The 18,382-nt window shown below is 34.2% G+C and overlaps 1 protein-coding gene across 7 annotated transcripts in view; it reads left to right on the top strand.

Annotated features, from left to right (window-relative positions):
• LOC115217859 (CREB-regulated transcription coactivator 1) overlaps positions 1–18,382 on the top strand; it is a 172,288-nt gene that overhangs the window by 135,716 nt on the left and 18,190 nt on the right. For 4 of the 7 annotated variants that reach the window (XM_036507967.1, XM_036507963.1, XM_029787566.2 and 1 more), the window contains 3 exons: positions 890–1,093; positions 4,124–4,517; positions 15,033–15,086. In XM_036507967.1, the coding sequence (XP_036363860.1) occupies positions 890–1,093; positions 4,124–4,517; positions 15,033–15,086 (652 nt within the window). The remainder of the gene's footprint in view (positions 1–889; positions 1,094–4,123; positions 4,518–15,032; positions 15,087–18,382) is intronic. The other 3 variants (XM_036507964.1, XM_029787567.2, XM_036507966.1) reach the window with 2 other exon arrangements.

An 18,382-nucleotide genomic window follows, 5' to 3' on the forward strand; every position in this document is an offset into this window, starting at 1 on the left:
TTTTAAAAATGTTTTTTTAAATTTTTATTTTTTAAAGAAAGTTTAGCTGTTGCTTTGAAGAATCATTAAGGAAATTTACTGGATAGTTGTTAGAATTTTATGTGTAAAAAAAAAAAAATTAGAAACTGTAAAAGGAAATTATAGCTGTGTGTATGGTGATATAGAAAACTAACAATTTCTTTGATACCATGCAAATTTATGATGTTTATGATTATACACACATACACACACATATATACACACATACCTTTTTCCTCCTGTTAAACTATAACATTTTGCTTTATTCTGTAAACTTGTGAAATTTGTTATTTCAACTGTTTATTTTTATTGATTTTTGTGTGTGTTCATTATTATTATGATTATTATTAATAATTATCATTAGTAATATTCAGATATATGCTTTTGATATGCATGTGTAGCTTGATTTAAGTCACCTTATTTTCAGTTTATTTAAATGCTTTATTATTGCTTAAATTTGCTGTTTATTTAATAAATTTATTTCATTTTTCCATATGAATTCCAATTCCATACACATTGTCTTTCATTGAAATGTTCAACATTTGTCTGTCTTTGATGTCTGATCTCCACCGTTCTTCTAAAATGTAAATATGAGTAACTTTATCAATTCTATCAATTTTGAAATTACCCACAACATCTTGGTTAATATTTTCAGTAACTGTTTTAAATATATCCTATATTAAAATCATTTTATAAAAATTAAATAACTTCCATTTATACTGTAAAACCCTTTTAAAATTTTAATTGCTTAATAATTTAAATTAATATTACTTTGTTGACTAAGTAAATTGAGGAAGATATTTGGACAAAAATAAGGAGTTTGGTTAGAATGTTTAAAGAAAAAAAACAACCTTTTTCTCTTTCTTTTCAGCCTTCTCTGACACAGTATAGAAATAGTGAAAGTAGCTGTCAGTCACCCACATCACCACTGTCCCAGACTTCATATTCACCTGTACAATCACCTGGTTTACCACCAAACTCCACCTCTTTAGATAACACTGCCTGTACTGAAGCCTTCTACATACAACAGCAGAAGACTAACCAATTACAACATCAACTGGAGCACTTCAATATGGTATAAGCTTTATTTTTTTGTTTTATGGTTTTTACTTTAGGAAGTTAGTTGTCCTTAAATAAATATTGACTATTTCGTTTTTGGATATGGATTTGAGAGTCAAAACTACTGAAAAGGTTGCAAGATGCAACGAAAATTTTAGGAAAATAAAAATAAGAAAAAAGAGGAAATTTTACCAGTGAGCGTGTTATATTATAAGGCACAAAAAGAAAAGGACTCTCCCCAGACACAGCTAAATATTGACTCTTTACTAATTAAAAAAAAACGCACTTTTTTTCTTATTTAACAAGTTATACAGATTATTAAGAACTGATATTGTTAAACCTAATATACTGCCTGGTTTAACACCACCAGCTGTTTCTTGGATTTTAGGCCTAACACATTACCATCGTATTCTTGAGTGCCTTTAGTTTGTGTTGGGCCTAATACACTATCTGCTTTAAAACCATCATGCTATCCTTGGGATACCAATGCACTGCATAGTTAATACTATCTGGTACATGGGTGTCTTTAGCAGAGTTCATAATATTGCAAACATTCAAACAATCCACTACAATCTTCATTTAGGATTTAACTTGCAGATATTCAGTTTGGATACCGACTTCCTCTATTTTTGTCAATGTGGAAGGCTCTGTCCTTCCTCCTTTTACTAATTTGTATAAAAAGGACATTGATAGGCACAAAGTGCTGTTAGTTTGCTAATGAAAGATGTAATTTTTTTTACTTCTTTCATTAATGAATCTTAATTGAGAGAGGTGAAGTGCTTTCTTTTCTTTTATCACATTTAATGTCTGACTGTAGACTGTACAATGACATTTGACCAGTTATTACCTGAATAGGTCATAGAAAGTTCAAGATTCAATGGAACACTTTTCATTAGGTCTTTTATCAATTATCTCAGCTTTTCTGTATTGGTGTCATTAAAAGACATTATGCTGTATCACTTATGCTGCTATCAGCTTATACTTTCCCCCGCAACAGTTTATCATTTCCTGTTGACAATAAAGATTGCTTCGATTGCACAAAATCATCGGAAACTTTTATGTTATGTTAATTTAGTAAACCTTTGTTCCAACACTTTATATCTAAATATATACTCGTTGCATCCTATCATGAACTTAATGAATGTGTAGTCTGTGTGTGTAAGAATAAAGTAGTATTATTTAATGCTTTGATGTTTGGAAACATATTAGTATGCATGCCATGCAGATAATACAATGCAGACTTATATGTTGCTGTGTATTGCTCTGGTTTGCAACAACAAGGACGTCTTGGTGATCACACAATCTGCTTGAAATAGCAGCTGGAATCTCTTTCAGATCACACTCTTCTATCATAGAAAAGAAGATGCATTAGATAATTTTGTTTCAAGTAAACTGTGCCTGATGAACAGACATGAAGTTTATGGCTGGAATGTCTTTGATGATAAGCCTGTTCACCTGGGCTGACCCAGGGGTTACCAGGTTTCTGATATGAAGTCACACATCATTGTTTATTTAGATACATGGAGACCATTCACCAACAGATTTGCACACAAAGAAATTACTTATGCCAAGTCTAAGATCTCTTGAAATAATAGTATCAATAAGTTGTTTATTGTTTGAATGATGTGCAAAATATCTAATATTTCCTACCATTCCTTTTATAGAACTTGTAGTGAACTATGGTTTCTATGAACATGTATTCTCTATCTGAGCTGTACTAATTGTCCTGTTGTAACTAGTTTCGTGTGGCAGTCAGGCTGGATGGCAAGAGCTTAACTGTGACCTGTTTGCTCTTCTTATGAAACTGCACCTACGTTTTTTTTTTTTTTTTTTTGGTACTACATAGTAATAAGTTATGGTTTAATTTCAAAGTAAATTAGTAAACTGTAACACTCTTTTTTCTGTAATAGTTCACTGGAGCCAAAAATAACCACACCCCTGTTGTTTCAGAAAATAAAACTGGCAAACTAGTTAGAATTGGTATCTGTACTTGATATAGTAATAATAATAGTTTCTAGCATAGGCATAAGACTTTGCTTTTTGATGTCCTTGTGCCTATGTTGGAAACAATTACAATTGCAGAATTGTTAGAATTGGTTCTTTACACTCTGAGTTCAGATACCATCAAGGTCAACTTTGCCTTTCATCCTTCCAGGGTTGATAAAATAAAGTATTTGTTAAATACTGGAGTTGATGGAGTTGAGTGATACTCCTCCCTCACCTCAAAATTGTTGGCCCTGTGACAAAATCAGAAGTTATTATTGTTACCGGTGGGCTGACAGAATTGTTATGCTGGCTGACAAAAATGCTTTCTTCAAGATCTATGCATTTGGAGTTCAAACCTGGCTGAGATCAATGTGCATCCTTTTTGGGGTTGATAAAATTAGCACAAGTTGAATATTGGAGTCAATGTAATTGTCCTCCTCCTCCAGCTGCTCCTCTTCCAAATTGCAAGCCTTGTGCCAAAATCAGAAAGGATTATTTTTATTATTATTAACATTAGCATTTACAAATCTTTGTCTTTCATCATCCTTCAGGAATGAATAAAATAAAATAGTACTGGAGTTGATTTAGTAGACCATATCCCTCCCCAAATATTTCTAACTTAGTGCCAATGTTAGAAATCATTATTAATATTACTAAATGACACATTACCAAAGACTTGATCTTTGGAGTTATTTCTACCATATTCCTACCAATAATATCTTTTAATTTTTCTCTAGACTCTCCTGTAGTTAGGCCACATTGTGTATAATTTACCTTTGAATCTACCTTGATTAGAATATGTGAAAAGTGTAAAACATCTCAGCTGATTGTAGTATGTATAGTTATATGAATTAACTACTGACTGACTTTCTCTTTATACTAATTAGTTGATAATTACTTTAATTATTGATTGTTCACTTCTAATTATGGCAATATATATATTTTTTTAATAGAACATAGCACATTGAGAAAATACTGTAGTGGAAGAAGAAACTGGTGTTAAAAAATGTTTTAGGGTATATTTCTTTTAAATTAACTTTGTTGACATTTGTATTTCCAGCTTCAAGATAATCAACCAAGTCTAAATTCTTGCAACTCCAACTCATTAACTAACCTGGCTGGTTACTCAATTTCACCTCAAACATTGGAATTCACTGAAGAGGATATGCAGAGCCTGACTGCCGTCACGGGTGGTAACCAGGAATTTAATTTATCATCTTTCTACTCGGATTTGAATCCCCTTTGTACTCAACCACAGCAGCAGTTGTTGAATACAGCTGTGACATCACCACAACACCAACAGTCACCTCAACACCACCAAACCAGCCACCAACAGCAACAGACACAACAGCAACATACACATCCACAACAGCAGCAACCATCATCTCCACACCATCCACATCAACAGTTATCACCACAAAATAACAGTAAGATACCACATATCATATTTACTGGTAAGCAATTTTTTCCAGTTTCATATTTTAATTAACTTATCCTTGTATTCCTTCTTTTATTCTGAATTTCAATTGATTAATTCAAATTACAAGTAATTGTCCTTTTTCATTGTTTCTTGCCAACTTGTAGCATTGATTGTTCTTGTTAGCCTCTCTCTTGTTTTTTTTTTTTTTTTTTCATTAAGTCAGTCCTTATTACTTCTGTCTGGTTATTTCTTGGCTTATTTTATGTGCTCTGGTTTAGGTCATAATAAAAGTCTTCACCTTTCTCTCTGTTTAATATTTGTTACAGGTTTATTTTCACTGAATTTTCAAACCTCGCACAGCATTGCAATTCTCTATATACCTTTTAATATTCAAACTATGCTAGCAGTTTTTCAAAAATTCTATCACTGCAGATATAAGGTTTTGACTTTCTCGCTTGTAGTTAATAATTTCTCTTTTAATTAATCTTAATCTCATTATGATAGTTACTGAAATCTATAATCTGTTAATCTGAACTACTAGCACTGTTATGTATACTATGTGTACTAGATTTGTCATTCCACTTCATGCCTACCTGCGATAGTATAACAATCACACTAAATGCACTCATACCTTTATTTTATATCATTTTCTCTATTGGGTGATACACAGTTGATTTGTGTGGAGTAAATGTCTCAGCAACCATATATATATTTCTCTCAATTTCAAAGTTCCTCTGCTACTGATAATCTAACCAGTTGCTTACTTAAAAGATATTTCTTGAAAATTTTTGTTCTAAATACAAAATATACATTTATTCCATCCTATTTAGTTTCACTATCGAAAGTAAACACAGTAATTAAACCTCGTTACCTCTTCTCCCTCTCATCATAAAAAGAGATTGATCAATCTATTACCACCTCATTGGAGATCAATTATTCCTTCCTGTTCACAGAAGAAATATGGCTTATAGTTGTTTATTGTACACACAGACTTTGGCAGAATTTAATTGGTCTACCGTATGCAGTGCCAATATGAATTAAAGACACTCTATGGCACTGATAGGATTAGTAAAAATAATGTATGTTAAACATAGAAAGGTATATTTTTTGGTCAACTGTAAACAGAAAAGAATAATAAGTCTCTGGTGAAACATTGAATTAAATTAATAAATATGTTTTATTACGTTAAAACATTAAAAGCAAATTACTGATGTTTAGTAGTGATAACAATGAATTTCTTTGACAGAAAAATTCCATAACCATGTGTGTGTGTTATATATATATATATATATATATATGTGTGTGTGTAATTCTTTAGCATTGAGATTACTGCCAAATGTAATGGTCATGTATTCACATTGTTTTACATTGATTATGCATTATCTCCTAGCTTTGAGATTATGATGATGTAATTGTACATTTTTAGAATGACATAGTTGGGTAGGTATGAGCGGTCACATCTGGCTGGTTTTAAATACTAAACACCACACACACACACACACATGGAAGATCATGTGGTTTTAAAATGCTATCTGCTTTCAACAGGAAATCTAAAATCTCTGTTCATTTAAAACATATACAAGTTTTCATTACAGATTTGCTTATCCAATTGCTGTATGGTATGTTAATTAATTCACATTGCTAGCTCTCACACTGTTATGCCTATCAGGTAGACCAGTTTCGTTGTGTTGGAGTTTTCCTATAAATAGCTCTAAGCTAATATTCTCTCTGAAAATAAGAAGTTGGTGATCTCTGATGAGGCATTAATAAACTTAATAAACATTGAAAGTATTCAGATTCCAATTTGTTATGCCTCTTGTTTTATCTACTTTTACAGTCCTCTTTGTCTCATGTAATATAATTAATTACTCTTAAAAACATAGATTCATTTTCCTTAGCTATCTTACCAGTTACTTAAGTGATCTTGTTTTAACATGCTGACTAGTAACATCCCTAATGTGCTCAACTCCTCATTCAGCTGTAGGCAGATTCACATCCTTAATACCAGCATACCACTCTAACCATCCTCAGACTATTTCTTGCATTACCTCTCCCCCCAGGTCCTTTGCTGGAAAGAAATTTTGAATGTGTTTCATTTTTGTTTTAAAATAATTCCAAGTTCAGTTTTTAGTTACAGTTTCTTTTTGTAATTGTCACCTAATACCTTTCTTTCAGTTATCAGTGTTTGATATTGAAATATTTAGCAATTTCAACCCTGATTAAGCGAACAAAGCAGTGAATTTTCCTTTATTCCTTAATTGAGAATTGTTCGTGAAGGCTGGAGTTTGACATGACAACTTAAAATTGGCCATGAAGAGAATATACATTTTATAGACTTAACTTTTTGGCAAATGATACCTCCCTTCATCCCTCAGTATTCTTTCAGATTAAAGCATCACACACACATAACCTGGACACCCTTATATCAGATATGCACTAATTACATGAAGAAAGGCCATTAGTAACATAGTTATATATATATACACACACACACATACACCTGTCATTGCCCTTACAGGTCTAAGAGTGTCTACCAGACTAACAAAACCACTACCTGTATGATAGTATCACTATTATTTAACTGTTACTGCCAATTTGACAGTACCATGGCCAGTCTAACCATGTTACGACTTATCTACTAATGTAATGAGTCTAATGGTATCACAGTCAGCTTAACGATGTCACTCAGTCTACTTGCTATTACCAGTCTAAGAGTGCCACTGTCGGTCTGAGTCAGAATTTGCCTAAAAGTGTTAGTATCAGTCTAATTGTGTCATACTCACTACCATACTAATGAAATCACTACTGCTCTAACAGTGTTGCTATTAGTATAAACACATCGCTACTGAACTAACAGTGTTGATAATATCTTAAGAGTCACTACTAGTCTAACAATTTCATTGTCTGTCTAAAAGTGTCACTACCTGCCTAAAGACATCAGTCTAATTATGTCAACCAGTTTAATAGTATCACTAACAGCTTAATGTTGTCACAACCAATCTTAACAAGATCACAACTACTCTAATAGTGCCGCTACTAATTTGAATCATTATCAGTCAGTGTCACTATCAACCTAATAGTGTTGCTCTCAGTCTACCAATGTTGTTATAGTATCACTACTAGTTCACTGATACTAATCTAGTGACATCACAATAAGTTTGTGTCCCTAACAATGCCAATCTAACACTGTTACCACCAGCACAGTAGTGTTACTTCCCGTCTGTCAATGTCTCCTAGTCTAACTCTGCCAGTCTTATACTGCTGCTATCAGTTTAATGATATCACTGCTAGTGTAACGGTATCACTATTAGTCTGTATCACAGTCAGTCTTATTGTGTCGCTGCCACTCACACTTCATCTGTTTCACTACCAGTCTAATAAATGGTGTCTGTGTCACTACCTATCTAATTGTTCTACTGTCATTACCAAGTCTAATCAAAAAACCCAAATATAATACAGAAAGCTAAAACTAATCTTTTTTTTTTATGTGTTTACTAATTGTTTCCCCTCTGCTCTGAAGTCCTTGTCTATTTTTGCTGTACCAGCTAACTGTATACCTTCCACATAAAAATTTCAATTTAATTGTCACTTTTATTGTGTCAATGTCTAAAGAAAGTGCAAATCTTTTACTATTTATATCCCTGCTGTTATTATTGAAAGTAAGAATATTTACATTGCATTATTACCTTGCCATGATATCAACAAAACAGCTTGCAGCAGCCATTCTGTCTTTGATGACAAGCTATTTCCTATGTAACACTCCAGGATTCTCTTGTCAGCAATTTTCGTTTCTGGTGTTGCTTAAACAAAATAATCTCAACTCTGAACTGTATAAACATATAAATAAGAAACCTTCATACATGAGGAGTGTTACCATTTACAAAAACTCACTTTTACAATACCTGTCTAAGGAATACTTACCTAATGGGCTGTGTAATGATATTGAGAATACCTGTGTGAGAATGTAGTTGTTAGAAATGAAATTCAGCCATAGAAACGAATGGGCATAAAATGATGATAATTTTTCATATTTGTATACACAATAATGTGTTAAATAATCACAATGCATTACATTGAACCCAATGTCACTCCCTTGTTGTGTGCCTTAGCTGTGGCCAGTGTCTGTGAAATAAATTAACAGAAAAAATTAATCTCAAATACACTCATACAAAGAAAATTTGCGTATTTGTGCCTTACATAAACCTTCCAGGAAATTTAGATGTTTCTGCAATACTCAGTCATCAATGTAGTGTGTTTATATTATCATCATTTAGCGTCTGTTGTCAATGTTGGCATGGGTTGGATGGTTTGATCAGGGCTGGTAAGCTGATGGGGCTGCACCAAACTACAGTCTGATCTGGCAGTGTGTCTACAGCTGGATGTCCTTCCTAATGCCAACCACTCCGAAAGTGTAATGGGTGCTTTTACCTGCCACTGGCATGGGTACCAGTTGCGTGACACCAGTATCTGCCACAACTACGATTTCACTTGGCTTGATGGGTCTTCTTCTCAAACACGGCATAATGCCAAAGGTCTCGGTCATATATCATTGCCTGCATGAGACCCAGCACTTGAAAGGTGCTTTTTACATGCCACCAGCACAGATGCCAGTTACATGACACTGGTGTCTGCCACATTGCCCCTGTGAGGCCCAATGTTCAAAAGGTGCTTTTTACATGCCACCAGCATGGGTGCCAGTTACGTGACACCGACAATGGCCACAAGTGTATTTTCCCTTGGCTTGGCGAGTCTTCTCAAGCATAGCATATTGACAAAGGTCACAGTCACACTAGTCATTGCCTCTGTGAGACCCAATAATTGATGTATTTATATTGTTATATATATATATAAAGCACCCACTACACTCTCGGAGTGGTTGGCATTAGGAAGGGCATCCAGCTGTAGAAACACTGCCAGATCAGACGGCCTGGCACAGCCTTCTGGCTTCCCAGACCCCGGTTGAACCGTCCAACCCATGCTAGCATGGAAAACGGACATTAAACGATGATGATGATGATGATATATATAGGGAAGAATATTTTGTTTATACTTGTATATGTGTGTGTGTGTCTCTGCTTCCTATCTTTGAAGTCTTGGGTTCAGTCCCATTGCATGTTACCTTGGGCAAGCGTCATCCACTAAAGCCTCTGGTGGCCAAAGCCTTGTCAGTGGATTTCATTGAAACTGAAAGAAGTCTATTGTTTATACATGTGTGTGTGTTTGTGTACTTTTGTCTTGATATCATGTGTTGGTTGTCAGCAAAGACCACTGTCATACAAGCAATGTTGCTCATTTCCAATCTTAGTGAAAAAACAAACTTGTCTGGTCATACAAAATTTTACTTTGCTTGGAAACAAGTGAACATTGGCAACAGGAAGAGCATCCAGCTGTAGAAATTTTGCCATAACAAAATTCCATACGACCATGGCAAAATGGATATTAAATAATAATAATTATAATTGTGTGCCTGTTTATTTAGTGATGTCTGTATGTATCTGTGTAATTTAAGTGTGCATATTTGTGCACCTCCATAGTGAAGGGTATTGTTATGCCTATGTATGTTTATGTAGTGATGTATATTTTATAGTTATGTGGTATATCCATATGCCTATAAGTCAATGTATGTTTTTTTTTTATTACTGTGTACCTGTGTGCCTATGTATTCCTTTTCTTCATTCAGTTTCTTCTTTGCCCATCCTTATTAGCTCTACCATATGTCACCTCATTTATTAACACTCCCCTCTCAACTAATTATCCAAATGTTTATTCCACTAATGCTGTAACCTGGCCTTGCATATACACATGTATATTCCTTCTACTTGCATCAACTTAGAAAATTTCACCTGAATATCTCCTGCATTAACCAGGGAGATCCTGCAACCCTTATGAGACCGGTTCCTCCTTATCAGGCACAGAGTATATTTTAGGGAATTTGATTGTTGTTTCCAGCAAGTCTTGGGTTTAGTCCCATTGCATGTTACCTTGGGCAAGTGTTATCTACTAAAGCCTACTAAATCCTGCACTGGGGCTCCTTTGTTTGTGTATCTGAATATACTTTGATTTATGATGTTGTTCTCCTAAGGTCAGCCCTGTTTGAACAGATCTTTGACTAAAGCCAATTTAGATATGACCATCTCTCTTTCATTCCAATATAATCTATCTAGGATTACATTACCCAAAGCTTCCTTCCCATTTTTTAAAAAGCAGTAGGGTCTGATTTGCAGTAGATATGACTGCTATTTCTAGCAGGTCAAGTAACCACATAGAAGTCCCTTCATTGGTTCAGATTTGTGTGTGTGTGTGTGTGTGGTCCTGCACGTATACTGTCATGTATTTGTGTAGGTAATGATTCATGCATGTGAGAAAATGTGTTTGCTGCTGTTGCTGCTTATGGCTCCAGGCCAGCCTTGATAGAACAGACTTAGGATACAGAGGTTTCCACCCATGAGCATGCCATCATTTTGTATATCAATGAACTATATTGTTCAATGTATCCTTTAGATGGTAGGGTGCGATTTAAGGAGGATTTATTTGCTACTTCTAGCAGGTTGAACATCCAAGCAGAAGATCCCGCATTCGTTTGTTGTGTATGTTGCTGTGTGTTTATAAGGGTTTTGATTAGAGCATATGGTCATGTGTGCTGTTATGTTTCTATGTGAATACTCTTGTGTGTGGACATGTTCATCTGAGTCTCATATTTGTATGAGAGTAAGTGTATTTATAGGAATGTGTGTGTTTGTGTGTACATATGTACAGTAATTATATAGAACTATATAGATGGGATGTATTTGATAGAAGCATTTATATTAGAAGAGGAAGCTTATGGCTTACTTAGAAAATAAGAAATCTGAGCAAATGATGGGACCTCTTACATGATTATATAACTTGCTTAAAATAGCAACCATATCTCCTTCAAATTACGCCATACCATTTTTAAAAGAAAATGTAGTGGGGAGGGAAAAAAAGATGAGATGGTCATAATGGACTGTCTTTGATCACAACTGTGTTTGATTAGGAGGGACCTGGGTCTGCACAGCTACAACAATTGCAGCAACATGTTCTCTACAAAGAATATATAAGGTCTCAGAGAAGAAGGCTGTTTATACTTTCCTAAAACTGGGGTCTACAGTACTTGATTTTCTGCAATATTGAGCTAATTAAGGCAAAACTCTACCTCTGTGTAGAATGTTAGACTATTACAGGCTATTTTTGTCATTACTTTTCACTAAGGTAGAATTATGTGTCCAGCACAATAAAGTTTTTGCATGACTGTATACCACTCAGCTACTTTATGTCTACTCAAAACTAATTGGGGGTGGAGAGAGTGACCTAAATCCATAAACCAAGTGAGTATCATAAAAGGCAAAATGGCTGCAGAATCTTTATTAAATTTCAAGATCAATGTTTTAGTGAGGATCTCAGAACAAAACGTTTTTATTAACTTTTGTTTGTTTTACTTGTTTATATCTATATATAAAATTTAGAGGACTGACCACTAAAAGTGGATAGTCTGTATGCTAGATATAGATGTCAGAATCGCAATTTTCCACAAAGAATGTGTTCTCAAGAAAAAATGGCGATTTTGACGTCTATATCTAGCATACAGGCTGTCCACTTTTAGTGGTCAGTCCTCTAAATTTTGTATGAAAAATTTTTTAATCTTCAGATTTTTTAAAATATGCTAGGCCACTGGTTTTAATTGATTAATATCAATTTCTACCCTTATTTAATTTTATATATATATATATATATATATATATATATATATAATATATATATATATATATATATATGTGTGTGTGTGTGCATGTATATATGTAGGGTTGTCAGATAAATTCATTTATTTTTCCAATTATTTTGATCTTTATTATTCATCAACATTTTAACAAATCATTCAATAATACATTCTCCTTCCTTGTTCATGATTTTGCCAGCATTCACCTAACTTGTCAATGCCTTGATACTAGAAATCACCGGTCTTGACTTGTGCAATTCATCAATCGATGTCTTCAGTTCCACATCATTGTTGAACAAAATGGTGGATGCAGAACTTCCGAACCAATCTTGAATAGCATTTTTGGTAAAATTAGGAATCTGGGACCTGGAGTTTGTCTTTTTCATTCAGAATGTGTGGCACCCATGCAACAAGTTTTTGAACATTGCCTACCAGGTGAAGGTGACGGGTGACTATGTCATGGGAGTTTCCCATCAGCTGGGCTAATCTCCGAGTGGATTGGCTTGGACCCTTGTGAATGAGCTCATTCAATTGATCCTCATTGAACTGAACAAGTTGTCTGGAATGTGGAGAATTTGTGAGGTTAAATTTCCCCTCCTTGAAGTGGGAAAACTATTTTTGTGCAGTTCTCTCTGCATTAGCACTTTCTCCATGCACACTACTGATGTCTTGAACAGCTTTGACAGCTTTAGGACCTTGATTGAAAGCAAAGAGAAGCAGGTGTTGAAAATGCTCATTTTTTGTCCTATCTGGCACAGTATCATCATTTGTCTGAAAAGAGGTGAAATTTGTTCAAATTTGAAAAACAATAAGCAAAAGTTGTTGAGGAAGAACAGAGCCTGAAAAAAACAAAAAACACTATAAAACACATGATGAAAGCATTTTTATGTTAATTCAAATAACATTGGAAAGAAACAAATGAATTTATCTGATAACCATATATATACACACACATACTCTCACACACATACTCACGTAAATTAAAGTTTTAATTGTGCCACTGAGTAGATAGGAAGCAATTAATTCATATGAAATAGAAAAAAGAAGATTCATATACCATCATCTAAGCATGCATCTATGGCTGACAATGTGCATGTGTATAGGTTAAGTGCTTTAGTGACTATATATATATATATGAAATGGCTTCCATAATTTGTACACAAATCCCAAATCATTCTGAACTTATGATGAAGAAAATACCAGAGGGAAAGTCCCCCACTGAGGTAAAACAGGGACGATTCATGAAAAGAAATAGTGAAACGTTGACAGTTGTAATGGTGTGGTAAGCTCCCTCCTTTCTAAGATGTCTCACATTCTCTAAAACACACGACACACTTTCTCACTCATCTCTCATACATGGCACTCTGTAGACAGTATATACTGAAACACTCTCGTTATTCAAATTTCTCATTTAAAATCTATATCTTTGCAAAGTTAGTATAGTGTTTCAAGTATCACGGAAAGTAGCACATAAATTTGTTTGTTTCACTTTGAAATTTGTTCATATTTATGAAATATTCACGTTTAATACTCTGTGAATAATACTGTAAATTTTTTTTATATTTGGAATATTTGTGTGTGTGTGTGTGTGTGTGTGTATGTCCTGCTTTCAAATGACCTAATTTATGTTCTGCAGGCTCTGTGCAAAAAGACAGATGGATGCCAACTTTCTCCAGTCAGTTGCAAGTTTGCCATTAGGCTGGTTATTGTTTGCTCTTCCATGTTGAAGAGTCAGATTTCAGCACCTGGGCAAGGTCAGGTGCTGCACCTTGCAAAAAGCTATAATTAAAGAAAATGAGTCACAATTGCATTATCGACTGGTCACAAGTGTACATCATGTCTTTGTGAAACTTTAAGTAATGCAAATCATTTCCTCTTCAGTTATCTGTATGATCTCTTATAAACCTTACAAAATGTATTGAATGCTTTTTTCTTTTGTTCCTACGCATACTGGCTGTGTGTTTGTGTTATTTGTGTTTTATTCATGTTTTGAATGTATGAGTAAAATTATATTTAAATGTGAGGTATACTAGCCATCTCAATATGGCTAACCACTAAGGGTGGGTGTTACTGTAGCTTGTAGCCCCAGGAGAACATCGTCTCAAGCTACAGTAACACCCACCCTTAGTGGTTAGCCATATTGAGATGGCTAGTATACCTCACATTGTCGTGCAGTTACTGTTTACACCTCGTTCAGAGATTTATTATATTTAAATGATTTACATGTAAATACCCTTCAATTATCAAAAGTCCCTCCATCCCAGAAGCACAAGGAATACTTTTTTTTCCTATTTGGGTAGTTTGAAGGGGAGCATAATGTGCAATGTAAATCAATCTGTGCTTCAGTCCCTTTGCATTCATACATTCTGCAGTGCTCTTGAGCCAGAAACCTTATTCAATGACTTATTTTCATAGTTGTGGAGTTAGCCTGAGAGGGTCTTTTACTCCAGTCCTAATAAAAGTTGTAACAGCAGTCAAATAGTGTATATGAAAATATGTGTATATGTATGTTTTAGCAATTGCAATCATTGCCATGCTGGAGCTCTGCCTTTGTGAAACAATTTTTCTTTCTGTATTTTTTAATTGATGTAGTTTTTATAAATTTGATTTTACAGTTATTTTATTGTAAATGTATTTGATTTTTTTAAAAAAATTAATTTTTATTTGATTCTATTTATTTTTATATATATATATATATATTACATTGAAAACCTAATTTATCAAATTTATTTTTCTGACCCTCCCCTTGTTAAGTACTAGTTTGGTCTGTTGTTTACTTACTGTTTGAAAATCCTATTTACTAATGTCTATTAGATAGGCCAGCAGGGGACTGGAAGTATCTGCTCCAAGATGAAAACACCAACCCGGGTAATTTGAAATATTTTGGATTGTTAACAAAAACAAAAAAAAAATCAGTAAAACAAAACTGCACTGTTGTGTTGCATTTGTCTTGCCTTTTTTTTTTTAATAGACAAGAGTCACACAATTTGCATAGATTTTAGATGTAGGATGTTTAATGCTAGATGATGTTCTGTCTTTCAGTATTCTCTTATTCACCTAACTTCAACAATGTTGTTACTTTTGAAATTTGGATATTCTAATCTTTTCCTTTTGGAATTTTCTTTTTCCATTTCTTTTTGTTTATGTTATTGTTATTTTTATTTTTGTTTTAGTTTTCTTTTTATTTTACTAAAGTCCTCCACATTTACCCTACCCAAACTAATTGATTACCCCCCACCAAAAAAAAGAAACAAAAAAAGAAAAAAATTTCAGTTACTTTGCTTAAAATTAATAATTTGCTACAGTTTCTTTTTTCTTTCCCTAGCAATTATAGTTTGCAATTGTGTGTGTGTGTGGGTAGGTGTGAGTGTGTAATTACCAAATGTCTGTTCCTCTCTCTCTCTCTCCTCCCCCCATTTTATTGTTCTTGCTTATTTAATGCCAGCTATTTACACTTAACGAACATGTGGGGTGATTGACTTGACTATCTTCATGTAATTATTAGCATAAATTTATTTTAATAAGAATAATTTCAAAACAAGATCAGTCGCAGAGCACAAACCTCTGCCAAGGTAGCACCAACATCCTCTCGACAATTAGCCAGAGATGATTTTTAAAATGAAAATGTCTGAAATAAACTCGACTGCTCTCACAAATGAGAATACTGAAAATGAACCCAATCACTCTCAAAAATTAAGTTAAAAAAAAAAAAACAGGAAAAATAATCCAGAGTCCTTGTCCAGTACCAGATTGATCCCAAAATCTAATCAGTTCGTGCCAGTCACGAGACCAAATATTCCTGAAAGTTTCATTCGAATCCATCCAGCAGTTCTTGAGATATCTTGTCCACAGACAAACAAACAAACACAACTGAAACAATACCTCTGTCAAATGTATACCTCTTTTTTTTTTTTTTCCTCTCAATATCTCAGGACATTAGTAGACAATATTGGTAAAGAGTAAATATCCGCTGTGTGTGCATGTGTGTTAAAAAATTGAGACAAAGTAGGGGCCAGATATTTATAGAAGAGCCCCTGACAGAGAAGCTAACATACAGACATGACTGCAAAATAAAAAAATAAATAAATAAACAATGTAATTAAACTCAAAATTAAGTTTGACAAGTACTCCCCTACACACACACACACACTCACGGACGTGTTTGTACGTTTACTTTGTATTTCAAGAGTTAGACCACAGTACTATGCTGGTACTCATTTACAACTGAGTAGACCGGAGTAAAACATGAAGTGAAGTGTCTTGTTCAAGGATACAATGATGCATTGCCTTGTACAGGAATTGATCTCCCTGTCTCACGATCATGAGCCCTGTCCCGAATATAATTGATATCTATGTTTTAAATGTTTATAACGACTTTCCTGCAATGTAACGACTTCATTTTTATCATAGATTGAAGTCTCTTGCCGAACAAGCAGAACTCCATGACATTCATGTAATGTTTTAAAATCAATTATTTATTTATTTATTTATATTTCATAAATAGCAATTGCACCTCTGTTCGTGCATGACTAGGGGTACAGTGAACCAAATGGTTTTCTGTATGCATTGTGCATTTATTAGTATGAAGGCAGCAAAGTGTCTATTGTGTTGTGCAGTGTAATATTAGGCTCTTCTTGCCTGGTTGATTAATATATATATATATATATATATATAGAGAGAGAGAGAGAGGGAGAGGGTGAAAAATGTCCAGCTGGTTATGGAAAAAGAAATAAAAAAAGACCCTTACATATGGTGTAGCAACAAATTGAAGAGGAAGTTAAGAGTGAAAGCACAATTGTGGAGCATTTCTAAAGTGATCTAAAATAGTCATAGACCAGTAAACAGATCTAATATTTTAGTGATGTTGCCTGAAGTAACATGAACAACAACAACAACAACAGCAAAATTAAAATAGCACATACACGCATACGTGCACGCACGCACGCACTCACATGCGGTGCTCAGCCTCTAATAAAAGGAGTGGTTTAACATTGTTAGTTTGTTACAATCATGAAATGCCACTAACAACACTTTTTCACTTAGATCCATTTAGACAACATCCTATTTCTTTCCCCACCACCTCCTCTTGTTAGCTTGTAGTTTCAGCTACCTAAATTTCACAGTTCATAACCACCGATCTGCTCTCGTTATTTTTAGTGTTCATTTATTTTTAAATAATGTTTCAATGAACTGACTATCATCATCATCATCATTATTATTATTATTATTAAGAGCTATGGATTGGCAGAGCATCGAAAAAGAATGACTTGTAGCTTTTATGCTGGCTCTTTGTTCTGACTTGAAATCCTGTTGAGGTCAGCTCTACTTTTCAACCTTTTCGGCCTGATAAAGTACCAGTTAGGGCTTTTGGTATTAATACTACTTCTGTCTGTTATAGTCCACCGACTATTTGTGACATAAGTGCCTGAAGAAACACTGATGTTCTCTCTCTTTCTCTCATATATATATGTGTGTGTGTGTCATTGATGGGAGATTCAGCTGCTATGTTTCCACCGGATGTCTGTCAGTGAGGAGTCCAAAATAAGACAAAAATCATGTGATCTTGCAGTTCTTGTGCTAATAGCAGACACCATGAGTTCATATGAGAGGTTCTCTCGAGGTAAATGGAATAGTGTGTTCTAACATGACATTCAAATTAAGTTGGAGATAAAGATTGCCTTTATATATATATAGATGTGTGTGTGTGTCAAGTGTATATGTGTATATATCACAGTCAAGTGTAACTGCCTGAAACTGTAAGGACATCTAGTGACTTGACTGACGAAAGAAGGCCATGAATGAACTGTCCATTATATATATCTATATATATATATATATATATATATATAGGCACAGGCATGGCTGTGTGGTAAGATGTCTGCTTCCCAACCACATGGTTCCAGGTTCAGTCCCACTGCATGGCACTTTGGTCAAGTGTCTTCTACTATAGCCTAAGGCCAAGCAAAGCCTTGTCAGTGGATTTGGTAGTCAGAAACTGAAAGAAGCCTGTCGTGTGTGTATGTATATATATATATATATATATATATATGTGTGTGTGTGTTTGTGTTTTTCCCATAGTGTTAGTATGTTTGCATCCCCATAACTTAGTGGTTTACCAAAAGTGACCAACAAAATAAGTTCCAGGCTTTAAAAAAAAAATAAGT

Source organism: Octopus sinensis, linkage group LG12 (assembly GCF_006345805.1).
Source record: "Octopus sinensis linkage group LG12, ASM634580v1, whole genome shotgun sequence".
Taxonomy (NCBI): Eukaryota; Metazoa; Mollusca; class Cephalopoda; order Octopoda; family Octopodidae; genus Octopus; species Octopus sinensis.